Below are 16,779 nucleotides of genomic sequence, written 5' to 3' on the forward strand. Positions count from 1 at the left end.
TCTACTACATCCTTCGTCACTATCCACAACTCCACAACCTTAGTGTCGTCTGCAAATTTACCATCCCACCCTTCTATGCCCTCATCGAAGTTGTTTATAAAAATGACGAACAGCAATGGACCCAACACCGACCCTTGTGGTACACCATTAGTAACTGGACTCCAGGATGAACATTTCCCATCAACCACCACCCTCTGTCTTCTTTCAGCAAGCCAATTACTGATCCTAACTGCTATATCTCCCACAATCCCATTCCTCCGCATTTTGTACAATAGCCTACTGTGGGGAACCTTATTGAACGCCTTGCTGAAATCCATATACACCACATCAACCGGTTTACTCTCATCTACCTCTTTGGTCACCTTCTCAAAGAACTCAATAAGGTTTGTGAGGCATAACCTACCCTTCACAAAACCATGCTGACTATCCCTAATCAAATTATTCTTTTCTAGATGATTATAAATCCTATCTCTTATAACCTTTTCCAACACTACCAACAGCTGAAATAAGGCTCACTGGTCTATTACCAGGGTTGTCTTTACTCCCCTTTTTCAACAGGGGAACCACATTTGCTATCCTCCAGTCTTCTGGCACTATTCCTGTAGACAATGACGATTTACAAATCAATGCCAGAGGCTCAGCAATCTCTTCCCTGGCTTCCCAGAGGATCCTAGGATAAATCCCATCCGGCCCAGAGGACTTATCTATTTTCACACTCTGCAGGATTTCTAATACGTCTTCCTTGTGAACCTCAATCCCACCTAGTTAAATTAATAGTTCTAATTAACCACACAATTACTGGAAGTCTTCTATTACAGTACAATATAATTTTACCAATAGATTGGTTTTAAACAATTAGGTTAAACGTCTAGCAAACAACCACTAAAACTGCAATTACGTTAAACATTAACACCAAGTCAGAAAAAGTCTTATCCCTGAAAATGTACAGTGCATGCTACATCTCGTACTCAAAAGAAAGAAAAGATATACAGTCAAGTAGCATAAAGAGGGTAGCAGAATGTGTTGGGCTGTTTCAAAAAGCAGATTGTGTTAAAATAGGTCAAATGTCTACCACCTGAGCATTCAAGGTTCTAGTCCTACAATGCCAATCTTCACACAATTTATAGCTGTAGGAATTTCATTGTTGCAGCAAATGCATATTCAAAGGTTTATGGGAATTTGATAACATTTCTATATGGAGTACAACATACTCTTCAAAATAGTACAGATTTAGTGTATCAGATCCTATTTTCTAAGAGGGCAGCTGGTGTGACAACTATGACAGCAGCATATAACCTCCACTGAGGGGGTTCCTGTGGCATAGTGAAAGTATTCCTTCCAGAGCCATAAGGCTAAGTTCAAGACCCACCCGCTTGAGGTATGTCATTAGTTATTTTAATCAGTCTGTTCAGACAGACACGTTATCTCCACAAAGCCCATGAAGAAACTCATTTCATATGAACAGGAATGCACAACTTTAGTTGGCTGCTAAATTAGTGGGGGGGGGGGCGGCTAAATTTTATTCAATTATGTCACTATTAGAATTCTATTATCAATTAAAACATTCAATTAATTTGAAAACATTATGAATACACTAGCTCAAACGTTGACGAGTTGTGCTGCATGATAGAAAACGTATCTAATATCAAGCAAAATATTCATTATATAATTTTTGCAGAAAGGAAGGAAGGAATGACAATTGATACATACAATGGACAACAGGGACATTGCTTCCTTATTTTTAAAACATCAAGCAGAACTACAGCAGTTTGAAAATTTGCAATGTTCTTGATGCAGCCCTGACGCAACTGTAACCGACTTGGAAACACATCCCCATTCCTTCATTGCTGTTGACTCAAAATCCTGCAACTCCCTAACAGCACAGTTACTTGCAACTGCAGCAATTTAAGAGCAATCAGGAATGGGAAATAAATGCTGGCAACACCCCCATTCCTTGAGAAAATAATAAATAGCCATTTTTCATCCATTCTGAGATCCTGGCTATCAGATTCTAAGAGGCAGTACATTTTACAGTTGGATCTAATATCTCCTTCTGTGGCTTCAAATCCTACGTTGTTTTACTGTGCTGCTGTGGAGTGTGTTGGAATGTTTTATTATGTTAAAAGCAACATATCGATTTAAGTCACAGAATTGTACAGCACAGAAACAGACCCTTCAGTCCAACTCGTCCATGCGGAGAAGATATCCTAAACTAATCTAGCCCCATTTGCCAGCATTTGGCCCATATCCCTCTAAACCATTCCTATTCATGTACCCATCCAGATGCCTTTTAAACATTGTAATCGTACCAGCCTCCACTACTTCCACTGGCACCTCATTCCACACACACACCACCTTTTGTGCGAAAAAGAGGGATCTGGCCTCATACTGGGGGCTCTTTGCAGGATTTGTTCTTCAGTTCCAAATTGGGATTAGAGTTATTGGACTTGTAGGTAGCGAGTGGTAGGTGTTAGTGTCTTTTGTTCCGGGTGTTGATTTTCGTTGGTTTAAATGGTGCTTGGGATAGCAATGGCTCTTTCAGTCACTAAGAGTTTTTTGGGGGTGGAGGAAGTGACTTTGGGGGTTTTACAAAAAGTGATCAAGGCCAAGCTGCTGGAATTAGCAGACAAGCTGAGGGTGAAGCTGGCTGCTCTGTGAGGAAAGATGATATAATTAAGCAACAGCTCAGCATTTAAATTTGCTGGAAAGGCCAGGGTCTTTAGAGATAGCTAAAATTCAATTGCAAATGAAGCAGCTTGAGTTAGAGACAAAATACAAGGAATTACAATTCAAAGCAGACAAAAGGAAAACAAGAGAGCATTTGAACTTTGGAAATTGGCACTTAAGACAGGAAAGTCAGTTTAAAAGGATGAAGGTGAAGGCTGAAGATAAGCTTTGTGAGGAGAGTGTGAGAATGAGCAAACCCATTGGAGCCAAAGGCCTGGTGCAAAACTATTTAAATATATTCATGCATTGCCTAAATTTGATGAGAAGATTTGGAGGCCTTTTTCATCTCATTTGAAAAACGTGGCTAAACAAATGCGGTGGCCAGTGACCAAGTGGGTTTTGTTGATCCAAACAAAAAACTTGTAGGTAAAGCTAGTGAGGTATTTGCATCAATATCAGAGGAGGTATCTGGGGCATAGGAGGTGAAGAAAGCCATCTGAAGTATATATGAGCTTGTGCCAGAAGCCTACAGACAATGTTTCAGGAATCTGAGGAGGAACCCTGGTCAAACCTACATACAGTTTGAAAGGATCAAACAAGGTAATTTTGAAATGTGGATAAGGGCATTTAAAATAGAGCAAACCTACAACGCTCTTAGAGAATTATCTTGGAGGAGCTCAAAAAATTCACTTCCTGAAGTAGCAAGAACTATGTGGAAAAGCAGAGAGTTTGAACAGCAAGATTTGCAGCTGAAATGGCGGATGATTCTGAGTTGGTCCATAAAGCAAAGTTTGGCTTCCAGAATCAATTTCAATCTGCGAGGGATAGAAATTGGGGGAAAAAAAACAAGAAATCCTCACATGGAAAGGAAAAGATAGATCTCAGTGAAGACCATAAGGATAACTTACCATAGGGTAAAAAGGAAACCCTTGAAGGGGACAGAGAAGTTAAAAAGTTCCAGTGTTTTCACTGCAATACAGTAGGCCACATGAAATCAGTGTTGGTGGGTTAGGAAAAGCATTGGGAAGCCAGATGTAGGAAAACAGGATAAGCCAGTGAATTTTGTTGGAGTGGTAACAGAAAGCACAGTGGAGGCTAGAAAGCTGCACCAGAATGTACAAGCTGGTCGGAGGTTGGTTAAGGAGAAAGTGCCAGATCTTCTTAAACCATATACCTGCAAAAGTAAAGTTTATTTGCATAGGCCAAGAGCAGTAAAGAGGTTACAATATTAAGCAACACAGAATCCTCTCAGTCAGTGATGCTGATATGTACTTCCGAAGGACTATTGCCAGGAAAGGTACTAGTAACAGGAATTCATGGTGAGACTAAAAGCGCTCAATTATGTAAAGCAAGGTAAGAATGTCCAAAGAAGAGTGGAGAATTTGTGGTAGAAGTACTGAGCTCCAGGAATACAACTTGCCCTGCTAACGATATAGCTGATTCACTGGTAGGAGTGATGCCTACTGTGGTTGATAAGCCAGTGGAAACTCTGGCAACTGAACTATTGCAAGACATATCCTGGAATTTTCCTGACTGTGTGGTAACGAGGTCACAAAATCTCTCCTGTTTTAACTGGTAATTAAGTAGTACAGCTAAGAAAGTTGAAGTGGCATTAGTAGATACCCTATTTGTTCAGACGGTTGGCACAAACCAGGTGCAGATGGATAACAATACAAACATCTTTAACTCAGGTAAGTTTACTGAGTTACAGCAGAAAGATGAAAATTTAAAGCAATTGTATCAAAAGGCATACATAGGAAAGGAATCCAAACGTATCCCTGAATATTACCATCTTAAAAATGACGTTTTAATGATGTTTCATTCAGACAGATAAGAAGTGGGCAGAAGTTCATCAAATCGTATTGCCAGCGGGTTATAGAAAGGATGTGTTCCAAGTGGCGCACAAGCTACCGTTTGGAGGTTATTTAGAAGGGAGAAAAACACAAGCTAAAATACAAAAACATTTTTACTGGCCTGCACTGCACAAGGATGTTGCTGAATTTTGCCAGACGCGTCACGCATGTCAGGTATTTGGAAAAGCACAGGCAGTAATAAAACTCGCACTTTTAATACCTATTCCTGCATTTAACTAACCTTTTACAAGAGTCTTAATCGATTGCATAGGTCTCCTACCTCAAACAAAAAGTGGGAATTAACATTTGTTAACAATAACAGATGTGTCGACTAGATTTCCAGAGGCCATCCCATTATGCAATATCACAGCTAAAAGGACTGTTGAGGCATTACTCAAATTTTTCACTAGATACAGACTACCAAGATACAAACAGATCAAAAGTCAAACTTCACATCAAAAGTCAAACTTCACATCAAAATTATTCTAGGAAGTTATGAACAGCTGAGGAATAAAACAATTCAAGTCTACTGCGTACCATCCAGAATCGCAGAGAACGCTAGAAAGATGGCATCAGACATTAAAGACGATGTTGAGGGCTTATAGTCAAGATTATCCAGATGATTGGGATAAGGGAATTCCGTTTGTGCTTTTTGCAATCAGAGATGCACCAAATGAATCCACCCAATTCAGCCCATTTGAATTAGTTTTTGGGCATGAAGTAAGAGGACCGTTAAAATTGATTAAGGAGAAATTGTTAAGTCAGAATTCAGAGACCACACATTTGGACTATGTGTCAAATTTTAGGGAATGATTAAAGCTGGGGAGTTGGCATTTAAAAAGTATCACAGCATACAATGAAACAGGAAGCAGATAAGAAATCAAAAATTCGCAATTTTGCTATCGGGGATAAGGTAATAGTGTTACTTCTAGTGATACGGGAACCTTTAAAAGCAAGGTTTAGTGGACCTTATCAAGTTGAAAGAAAATTGAATGAGGTGAACTACTTTATAGGGGTGCCAGGCAGAAAGAAATCTCAGTATGTGTCACAGAGTGTGTGAATATGCTCAAAAGGTATTTTGACAGGGAAGGAAAGCAAGAGAATGAATTATTGATTACAACACAGAAGAAGCAACCAAGTTCAGAGGATTCTGAATTAGACATTCCTCAGATCAAATTGGACAATGAGGAAGTTGTCAAAAATTGAAATAAACTGAGTTACCTTGTAGAGGAAAATCAAAATGACCTGAAAGAGTTATCACTATCACATGGGGAGATAAGTGGAAATAAGCTGGGAAGTACTAACCTAATTATGCATGACTTAGATATAGGAGATGATGTTCTGCTTAAGCAACATCCTTATAAGCATGACCCTCTAAAGTTGGCAAAGGTTCAAAAGGAGATTGCTCCAAGGTGACATAATCAACACAAGTTACAATGATAGGAGTTCACCCATAATAATGGTGCCAAAACCAGATGGTACCCAACAGTCACATGTGGACGATCGCAAAGTCAATGCAGTTACAAAGACTGATGTATATCCTATTCCACGTTTGGAAGACTGTGTTGAGAAGGTGGGACAAGCAACTCATACTTCTAAATTGGATTTGCTCAGACAATACTGGCAGGTACCTTGGTCGGAAAGAGCAAAGGCAATTGCAGCTTTTGAAATGCCAAATGGACTGTATCAGTTTAAAGTCATGCCATTTGGCATGAAAAATGCGCCAGCCACATTTCAGCAACTAACCAATAAGGTAATTGCCAGATTACCCAACTGTGTCGCATATATCAATGACCTGATCATTTTTAGTTACACGTGGAATGAACATTTATTTGCTCGATCAACTTCAGAAGGCAGGCATGGTGTTAAACCTGGTTAAAAGTATATTTGCCAAAGCCCAAATCACCTTCCTGGGCCATGTTATTGGACATGGACAAATGGTCCCATGGGATGCGGAAAAAAAAGGTAACGGGATGGTTTCCCACACTATCGGCAAAAAGAACAGTACTACGGCTCCTGGGATTGACTGGATTTTACTGAAAATTTGTACCAAATTTTAGCACTGTGGCTGCTCCAGTCACTGAGTTGGTAAAGAAAGGCAAGGGGTTTAAGTGGACAGCGGAGTGTCAGAAGGAATTTGACAGCCTGAAAGCTGTGTTAACCACTGCCCCGGTATTAGCCACATCTAATAATGCAAAGCCATTCAAGGTGGCTATTGATGCAAGTGATGAGGGTGCTGTGCTCTTGCAAGAAGACGAGAAGATTGAAAGACCTATTGGATATTTCGCATGAAAGTTGAACACTCATCAGCAGAAATATTCGACAGTCGAGAAGGAGACCTTGAGCTTGGTGTTGGTATTGCAACATCTCAGTGTATACGTTATCAGTAACTTGTCTGAGACAATCATATATACTGATCATAACCCGCTGAGGCTTGTAGAGAAATTTAAGGACAAAAATACCAGATTGTTTAGATGGTTGTTGTTACAGCCATTCAATTTGAAAACTGTGCATGTGGCAGGAAGAGAAAATGTGATTGTTGATGCACTGTTGAGCCTCAAATGAGAAACTGAGGCGTTCGGTGGCAGGAGTACAACAGAATGTAATTGTCCGTGTTTATAGTCAATGTAATGTATATGTGGTTTAGAGTACTAAAGTTTTCTTTAAGGGGTTTTAAAGTAAAGCCATCTTTGGATATGCTGGTCCATTTTTGTTTGGGGGGGGGGGGGGGGGGGGTGAGGGTGGAGGTGTGACAAATCTGCTCCTTTAACAAGGCAATGCAGTCCTTGGCTTCGACTTTCCAGAGAGGTCGTAAATGATTCAGACTCCGAAATGTCTGGGGGTTGAAGGGTTTTAGGGCCAATTTGATAATAGCTAACAGATACTGCCTCAGGCAGAAGGTTTTCAAGTTTAAAAAACATTTGTACAATGAAAGGGGAATGGCCAGTTCTCCCAGCTCAGGTTCTCTCTGGTCTTTTTTTTTAAAGCAGTCCGGTGAGACATGGAAAAGCTGTTGGACTCAGAAGCACATCCAAGCTGGTACTGTCTCTCTGAATTCTATCCTGTAAGAACTTGTGTTTGATTTTACCTTTTGTGCCAACTAGGTGCTTATGAGGATTCCTGCAAGCATTTGGAACAATATCATTAAGTTGGAATTATATGTTGGGTTTTTGGACAGTGAGTTATTCAGTATTCTTTTTTCTGTGTTTTTATGTTTCATGTTTCTATGTTTCATTCAGCAATCTTGTAAATTAATTCTGTCCTGTTTAAAACTAAGTGGTTTGACCAGCTAGTTCTCTCCTGAAATATTCATTTTACACCTGCTTAAAACAACAACTCGCAAAGTTAGGGTCTGGGCTACTCCTCCCTTTCAAAGGAAATTTCAAAATAGCAACAAAGGAAATAGATGTAGTAGGTCATTTGGCCCAATGAGCCATTAAAATAGATTATGGTTGATTATCTACCTCTATGTCACTTTTCCTATTACCCTCATATCCCTTGGTGTCATTAGGATCCAGCAAATTGAACATGTTCAAAATTGTGTATCCACAGACACCTATTGTAGAGAATTCTAAAGATTCACCACCTTCTGAGTGAAGACATTCCTCCTCACGTCAGTCCTACCACTTATCCCCAGACTGTTCTCACTTCCCCCAGCCCTGTTCCAGACTTATCAACATGCCCTGGATGAATTTTCTAAGCATCAATGAGATGACTCCTCAACCAAAATTTTGTTTCTTCAATCACTCCTTACAACACAATCTGACCATCCCTGGAATTAATTTAGTCAAACTCTGTTGCAATATCTCTGTGGCAAGTATACCCTTCCTTAGATAAGGAAACCAAAACTACACACAATACTCCCAAGTACTCCAAACTGACAAATTAACATCATAATCTTCCCAACTAGTGGAAGTCCTTTACAGTTTGCCAAAAACCTATAATGAAGCTTATCTACTCACTCTGAGTAAATGGGAAAAAAAAAGTTCAGGATCACAATCTCCCTCATAACTTCCACCCTGAATATCATTGTGGCAAACCTATGTTGCATTCTTTACATTACTTTAAATTCCATTCTACAACTGGCTAACCAAAACTGCACAAAGTAATTTAATTTCACATATTTATCATACTACCTGCTTGCAATTTTAATCACTGCACTCCCAGTTTTTGTTTACCTCAAAGTCTGGAGGAGAGATTACAGATGAAAATGCATGTGTGTCCATCTGCCCATTCTTCCAACCTTGTGCCTTCCTGAAGTCTTTCATTAGGTTTGTCACTGCTTACCAACCTTCCAATCCTCCTTCACAGCGAATAGCATACAATTATTTGAACCATCTGGTTGTCAGCCAACTTTCTATCCATGCTGCTGCATTTCCTTTCATAACACATACCTGACTTTCTTTTAAAACAAGTGTTAGCAATATTAATTATTTCACATCTACAGCAGACATCTGACTTTTTTTTTAAAAAGACATCTATTTATTCTTAAATCTTGGAGCAAAGTACAATGCCTTTCTTTTCTCTCTCATCTACAACCCACCTTCACTCCACTATACAAAAACAAAAATAGGCAATTTTTAACTGTTGCCTTTATATTTGAGTAAATTTTATTTCCATGCATAGATGGTGTGTGCCTTTTATTTAAGACTGCGATGCACAACTTTACGACAAGTAGTTAAATCAATACGGTGCACTAACATTCAAACAGACAGGAGACCACAGCTTCTGCCCACTGACAGGAATTCAACACAGAGCACTGAAACCACTCCAAAGTAAAATAAAACTATAACTACAAAGGGGGAATCTGAAACATTCTCAGAGAAAACAATTTATGGGTGTACAGCCAAAGTAAAGAATAAGACTGTCATTTTTTAAAATCAGAAAATTAAATCTATGTATTTACTACACTCACCTCTGCAAATAAAAGACATGGTTAGAGAATGAAATCAGATCCACAGTCTGTTATAAATCAGCATCAAGACATGTTCTATTTTTCATATGCTGTTACATCCAATGTGATGGAATCCTGACACAATGGAAATGGGTTGCTCACATTATCTTCAACACACTTAGCCACTGCATTTCCCAAATCATTTAACTAGAGTGGTTCTCAGTTTAACTTGAATAATTATGTAAAACCATATGCAAAGTCTGAACTATCTGACCTCAGCTGACTGTTCTGGAACATTACAAATGCATTGCACTGCAGCGATCAATAAAATAATAGAATTGCTAAGCATTCTCATCATTATTTGAAACATAGCATGACAGCACTACATAGACTCAGACAGAACCACGCAGCATGGAAACAGACCCTTTGATCCAACTAATCCACGCTGACCACATTCCCAAACTAACCTAGTTCCACTTGCTGGTGTTTTGGCCCATCTCCCTGCAAATCTTTCCTATTCACGTACTTATCCAATTTTTTTTTAAATCTTGTAACTGCATCTGCATCCATCACTTCCTCTGGCATTTCATTCCAGCCATGAAACATGTAAAAAATAGTTGCCCCTCATATCCTTTTTGAAACTTTCTCCCTTCAAAAAAAAAATGCCCCCTTGTCTTGAACTCACCCACCCTAGGGAAGAGACCATTGCCAATCACTATTTTTGCTCCCCATGATTTCATAAATCTCTAACTTCACCCCTCAATCTCATACATTCCAATGAAAAACATCTCAGACTTTGCAGTCTAATTTCTTTTCTAACTCAAACCTCCATTCCTGCCAACATCCTGGTTTTTTTTTAATTCTCTAATTTAATAATCTCCTTCCTATAGCAGGGTGACCAGAACTCTAGAAGAGGTTGCATCAACATCCTGCAGAACTTCAACATGATATCCCAACTTCTGTACTCAAAAGGTCTGAGCAACAAAAGCAACTGTGTTAAACGCCTTCTTAACCACCTTGTGCCTGTGACATAAATTTCGAAAGAATTACATACCTGAACCCCTAGCTCTCTATTCTACAACACTATCCAGGGGTTTACTAAGTCCTGCCCTTGTTTGCTTTACAAAATGCAATACTTCACGTTTATCCAAATTACACTCCATCTGCCACTCCTCAGCCCATTGACCCAATCTCTTGTTATCTTAGATAACTTTCTTCACTTTCCGTTTTACTACCAATTTTGGTGTCATTTACAAACTTACTAACTATGCCCCCTACATTCTTATCCAAATCATTTATAGAATGACAAACGAAAGTGGACCCAGTACATATCCCAGTGGAACACTGCTGGTCACAGGCGTCCAGTCCAAAATGAACCTCTAAACCATCACTATCTCCTACCATCAAGCCAAGTTTGCATCCAATTGGCAGCTCAACCGAAATCCCACCCCTACGTATCTTTATCCAGTAACTCTCCCCAGAGCCCTACCATTAAGTGTATAAGTCCAGCCTTGCATATGGAACATGCAATTGGTAAATCTTTCACACACAAGGTGGCTCAGTAGTAAGTACTGCTGTCTCAGTGCCAGGGACCTGGTTCAATTCCAGCCTTGGGCAACTACTTATGTGTAGTTGGCAAATTCTCCCATGGTGTTTGGATTTCCTTTGGGTGCTCTGGTTTCCTCCCACAGTCTAAGGATGTGCAGGTTAGGTGAACTGTCCCATAGTTTCCAGGGACGTGCAGGCTATGCAGATTAGCTTTGGGGAATGCAGGGTTACAGGGGGCTGGACTGGTCTTCGGAGGGTCAGTGTGGACTCGACAGGCCAAAGGCCTGCTTTCACCCTACAGGGATTCTATGAAAAGAGCGAGAACTATACCACTGATGCATTTCTTGAAACTGGCGTACTTATCCTGTAAATATTTACAACAACGATATTTTCTAAGTAGGGAAAGGCTTTGGAAATGACACAAAGTGATTTAGGAAAATCCTGAACTAGAACTCCTAAGGTTAACATGCAGGTCCAGTTGCCAGTTAAGAAGGCAAATGCAATGTTGATAATCTTTTCAAAAAGGGCTAGAATACAAGAGCAGACGTGTACTGCTAAGGCTGACTAAATTCCTGTTCCATCACATTTGGAATATTTGGAGCACTTTTGGGCCCCATACCCAAGCAACAGCATGACGTCATTCAGAGGAGGTTTGTAAGACTGATCCTTGGGATGAAAGATTTGTCAGTGAGGAGTAACTGAGGACCCCACCCCAGCCTAATTTCTTTCTTTCCAATCCTTCGACCCTATAAATAAAGACAACTTAACATCTTTTTGGTTCATATGAAGTAGAAAGATGCAAAATAGACAGCCACAATGAGTCAAATGACTTCCTACTGCTCCTATCATTCAGCAATTTCCAATTCAACCTTAAGAATTCAAATGTCACATTTAGCATCATTACGAAATCCAGCAGCACTGTTCGATTCTACCCTAATTTCAGCTTACTGCTCAACTGTGCCCCTTTACTACTTCGAGACTATTCCAACACAATCCTAGCCAACCTCCAACATTCTATCCTTTATAACCTGGTGTCATCTAAAACTCTGCTGTCTATATCTTAACTATCAAGTCCTATTTACTGATCACCTTTTAGTGGTCAGGTAATGCCTTGAATTTATAGTCTCATTCTTCTTTCCAAATTTTGCCAGAGCCCCAGCCATTTTCATTCCCCTTCAGATTCTCAATGCTCCAAGATCAATGTGCTCCTTCAATTTTGGGCAGAAGAATCCACAATTTTGAATTCTCCAAGGCATTGTTGGTAGCTGTTACCTTCAGCTGCCAAAGCTCTGAGCTTTAGAAATCTCTGACTAAATCTCTTACGGTCCATCATTCCTTTTATAAAGTGCTCCTCAAAATCTAGTCCTGGCCAAGACTTTGGTGATCTGTCTCAACAGCTCACATGGCTCAGTGTCAAATTTTGTTTACAAATGTTGTCAAGCACGATGGGACATTTAACTACAAAGGTGGTTTATAAATAGTTGTTGACGACCGGGGGATGGGGTAGGGTCAGTAACCTCACACCGATATTAGAGGTCACTGGACCTTCTAACCATACAGCTAAATTACAGTTAAATTTATACATAGCAAGAGGACAATACAGGATAGCAATGCACCAACATTCACCTCAAAATGAAAAGCCTGGATCCAGTTCCCCATATAACAGGCTAAGCAAAGCAAGAGAAGGCACCCGCAGGCACCGCAAAAGGCATGAGTTGGAACTATAGCCATTCCTCGCGTAACCCCTCCTCCTTGCTCTGCGGTGTCTCCTGGCAATAACCCAGGCTCACTCAGGAAAGGGGGCGTGTAAGAGAAAGAGTGAAGGCAGATTCGAGCAGAAACAAACACAAAAACCGAGTGAGTGAGCGAGCGGGGCTTGGCGCCTCCTGTTTGAAATGAGCAGCACGTCGCCGTTAGCGACCACCCCACTTCCATCGCGAGCCCCGGCACCTCCCCGCGCGAAATAACATCTTCGGTCGACTCCCTCCTCAAAACGTTAATTAAAAAAAAAAATAACTCGGGGGCGGGAAATGTGGCCCTCTGCACTTTCCACTTGTGAAATAATCCGCCGGGGGGGGGGGAAGAGTTAAACAGAAATGAATCGAGTGACGGGAACGGTAGATGTGCTCGGCGGCCTGCCCGTGCAGAGAAGCCTCGGACTTTCCCGAGGTAGGGGGGGGTGGGAGCATCCAGGCTCCGGTCGGCGACTCCGTGACCTTCAGCCTCTTCTTGCCCCCCTTTTCCCCATCCTTCCACCACCCCCCAAAAAAACAGATCAACCTTTCAGTGTTGGCCCACCTTGTTTCTCCAGCTTCCCGGACATTTCCTGACGCCGGCCCCCGCGGACTTCCTTCTCTCTTTTTTCTATCTTGATAATTTTTCTCCTCTCCTCCTCTTGACGTGGAGAAATCCCGCTCACTCGGTCCCCATGGTGCCCGCCTCCGGCCTGAGCCGTTACCCCCAGGGCAGCGTCTCTCTCGGGGTGTCTGTATCTCCGAGCTGGCTGGCTGGCTGACTGACTCCGGCCGCAGGAGGACGGCACCCACGGCGAAGGACTAAAAAAAAGAGAGACAACCCACCAACCCTCCTCCCCTCCCTCCGCGCGAGAACAGGAGAAACTCTTCCCTGCCCAACCGCTCAAAACAAAACCTTTCCCCTCCATCCCACAGCACCACCACCTGCCGGCCGGAGGGATGCATTACAGCTCCACATCCATCCCTCCCACCTCCGCCAACAAAACTTCATTTCCCCAGGCAGCCCTTTCACTCAGTTGACTGGGTGGATGGTCTTTGAGATTGTAGAGTGATGCTAATAACATGGGTTCAATTCCTGCACTGGCTGAGGTTACCATAGGTAGACCAGTAGGAGGCTTGTTACTCTACTGGTGGCTGAAGAAGCATTACACCCGAAACTTTGACTTCTCCACCTCCTGATGCTGCCTGGCTTGCTGTGTTCTTCTAGCCTCCTGCTTGTTTGAGGCAAAAAAAACTGCAGATGCTGGAATCCAAGCAGAAGGCTTGTTAGTTAGTCTACTGGTAACTGAAGAAGGATTACACTCCAAAATGTTGACCTCTCCATTTCCTGATGCTGCCTGGCTTGCTGTGTTCATCCAGCCTCCTGTTTGTCTACCTTGAATTCCAGTTTCTGCAGGTTTTTTGTCTCTAACTGAAGATATCATAAGTCAAAAAGGTAGCAACAGCTTCCTTGGAGATGTCAGCTCAGTAGTGGGTGGACGGATGCAGGTCTGTTACATGAGACGCAATGTGATGGGTTTTGTAGGAGGAAAGACAAATTTTCACACAGATTTCTCCCATCTGTCTGGCTCAGTCTTCTGAACCTCTCCCCTCACCTGTGACTTATTGACCCTCAACTTAAACTTACCATCAGTCATCTTTCTGTAATGAGAGAGCAGCCCTATGGTCTGGTAGGGTGTGCAGGTTAAGTGGATTGGCCATGGGAAATGCCTCAATTCCAGACATTACTGCTGTGCTACTGCCTCTCCCTAAATCGACAACAACAATGCGGACTTCATAAACCAAGTTAAAAATCACACAACACCAGGTTATAGTCCAACAGGTTTATTTGGAAGTACAAGCTTTTGGATCGCTGCTCCCTAACTAGTTAGCTACCGAACGAAGGAGCAGCACACCAAAAGCTTGTATTTCCAAATAAACAGGTTAGACTATAATCTGGTGTTGTGTGATTTTTATCTTTGTCCGCACCAGTCCAGCACTGGCACCTCCACCTCATAAACTAAGATACTGCACCTGCTGAAAACCTGAACTAAAAACAGAAGTACTCAGTTGATAATGACAGCAGTTGTGGAGAGAGAAAAGTTTGAGTTCTTCTTTTAGCTTCTCCCACTTTACATGGGTTTGCACAATGCTGTTTAATCATCCTTCCCCATTACCTTCTGTCAATCACCCACTCCTCCTACAATCCTGCCATGTTTAAATCAATTAACACAAGATTCTTTGATGGAGTCTTAAGCCTTCTCTGTATACCTTTTTGTATACCATCTCCATTACTTAGATTATCACTTGTGCACTCCTCTTTCTCCAAAAGATGACCAATGGGCAAATTATGTGCAAATGCAGCAATATCACAAAACTCACATGAATGTTAAGGGAAATATGCTGTTTATTTTAGGAAGGGAACAACATACAGTGCAATTTGCACACTAAATGGCTCATGTCCTTTACGATCAGAGTCATAAAAACGGACCCTAAAGGACATGAGTGAACCAAATGTGTTTTTACAATTATTCTTATTAATGAAGCTGCCATTTTATTCCAGATTTTTAAATTACATTTAAATTCTGGCAGCTGCTCTTGGGAGATTGGAATGCTCACCAAGGGAGCATTAATCCAGACCTCTGGATTATTAATCCATAACATTATCACTATTCTACCCAATCAGTTAACAAAGGAGATTGTGAGATGAGTTTTAGTTTCAATAGGGATGATCAGGAGCAGGTAGCAGCACATGTGCAGTGGTGTAGTGATAAAGTCCCTAGCCTCGGAGCCCACTCTACCTGCCCTTGGAATATGGGTCCAAATTCCATTCTGGCTGATTACAAAAGTTGACTAAACAGTTAGTCTATTGCTGACTGTGTTGATTGTTGTAAAAAAAACTCCTTCCTAATCCCTTTCATGAAAGCAAATCTGCCATTGTTACACATAACTCCAGGCCCACAGTACTGTAGTTGGCTCTCTGGGCAGCTACATATGGGCTGAAGTGGCCAGTAATGCCCACATCCCATGAATGAACCAAAATCCCCCAGGGGATCCCAACTTAAACATAATTCTAATTGCAGCTCAGATTTATATTTTAAATGCTGCTTGGTTACTCAATCTGCTTTGATATTTACTCAGAGGATCTGGGAAGCAGAATTTCAACTCAAGAAGTCTCTTGATCAGCTGCTCACATGACAGCACATTTATTGGCTGTTCATGTATCTGGGACCAGGAAAGTAAAAATGATATCCACACTGATTAAAAATGTGGAGTTGAGAAGTATGACTTGAAAACATCTCTTGGAAGAGTCAAGATTACTGAAGTAAAAAAAGGAAAGATGGGGAATCAATAACATTAACAGAGTATGCACCTCGAAATACCAAACAGAGAGAGGGTTAAGAGAGGATTGGAAGAAAAACTTATAGCTATCTTTCACCAGTTAATGGAACATAATACTGGCATATTAAAAATGGAGCAAAGACAGATTTTTTTTTAGTTTTCTGAGTTACTTACCTAATGGTATAGAATCAGGGTGGGTGTGTGTTTTTCAATTGGTGCAAGCACAGACAGGATGGACTCCTACTGTCAAGTAAACTCTTTGACATTTCCTAAATATTCTAAATATCTGAAGAGGAGGAGAGTGTAGGGATATGGGTGATGGGTGGGGAATTGTCAACACTGACATGTGGGATGGTCTTTTTTTGGCTCTAATGATTTTATGAGTCTATGATTCAATGCATTAGCATGAATCATCTCAAATGTTGATTGAACCTAAATTCACAAGAACAAATGGATGAGAGACCATATACAGACCACAGACAACTGTGGCATTGCCATTGAAGAGTAGACAGGGATTCACATTATCCAGTGGCTTCTGCAGTTCCATCAAAGGGACACCATCATCAGATCTTGGCAAAATATTTTGTAAGATTAAAGGTTTGGTTTTGGGGAAGAAGCAAAGACAATATACTGTCTGAAGCTTTGCACAGTTTTACTCTGGCATCTCTAAGGATAAAGTTAAAAATCACACAACACCAGGTTATAGTCCAACAGGTTTATTTGGAAGCACTAGCTTTCGAAG

At 41.1% G+C, this 16,779-nt stretch overlaps 1 protein-coding gene across 9 annotated transcripts in view; it reads right to left on the reverse strand.

Annotated features, from left to right (window-relative positions):
• The window catches only part of rapgef1b (Rap guanine nucleotide exchange factor (GEF) 1b), a 249,885-nt gene extending 236,378 nt beyond the window's left edge, over positions 1 to 13,507 (reverse strand). For 4 of the 9 annotated variants that reach the window (XM_087998349.1, XM_087998343.1, XM_087998342.1 and 1 more), the window contains exon 1: positions 13,261 to 13,507. In XM_087998349.1, coding sequence (XP_087854475.1) covers positions 13,261 to 13,285 — 25 coding nt within the window. In that variant the 5' untranslated portion in view covers positions 13,286 to 13,507. The remainder of the gene's footprint in view (positions 1 to 13,260) is intronic. The other 5 variants (XM_087998347.1, XM_087998346.1, XM_087998345.1 and 2 more) reach the window with 2 other exon arrangements.
• Between the last annotated feature and the right edge of the window lie 3,272 nt (positions 13,508 to 16,779).

Source organism: Chiloscyllium plagiosum, unplaced genomic scaffold (genome assembly GCF_037043375.1).
Source record: "Chiloscyllium plagiosum isolate Xiang-an unplaced genomic scaffold, Cpla_swu_hap1 HiC_scaffold_21, whole genome shotgun sequence".
Lineage (NCBI taxonomy): Eukaryota > Metazoa > Chordata > Chondrichthyes > Orectolobiformes > Hemiscylliidae > Chiloscyllium > Chiloscyllium plagiosum.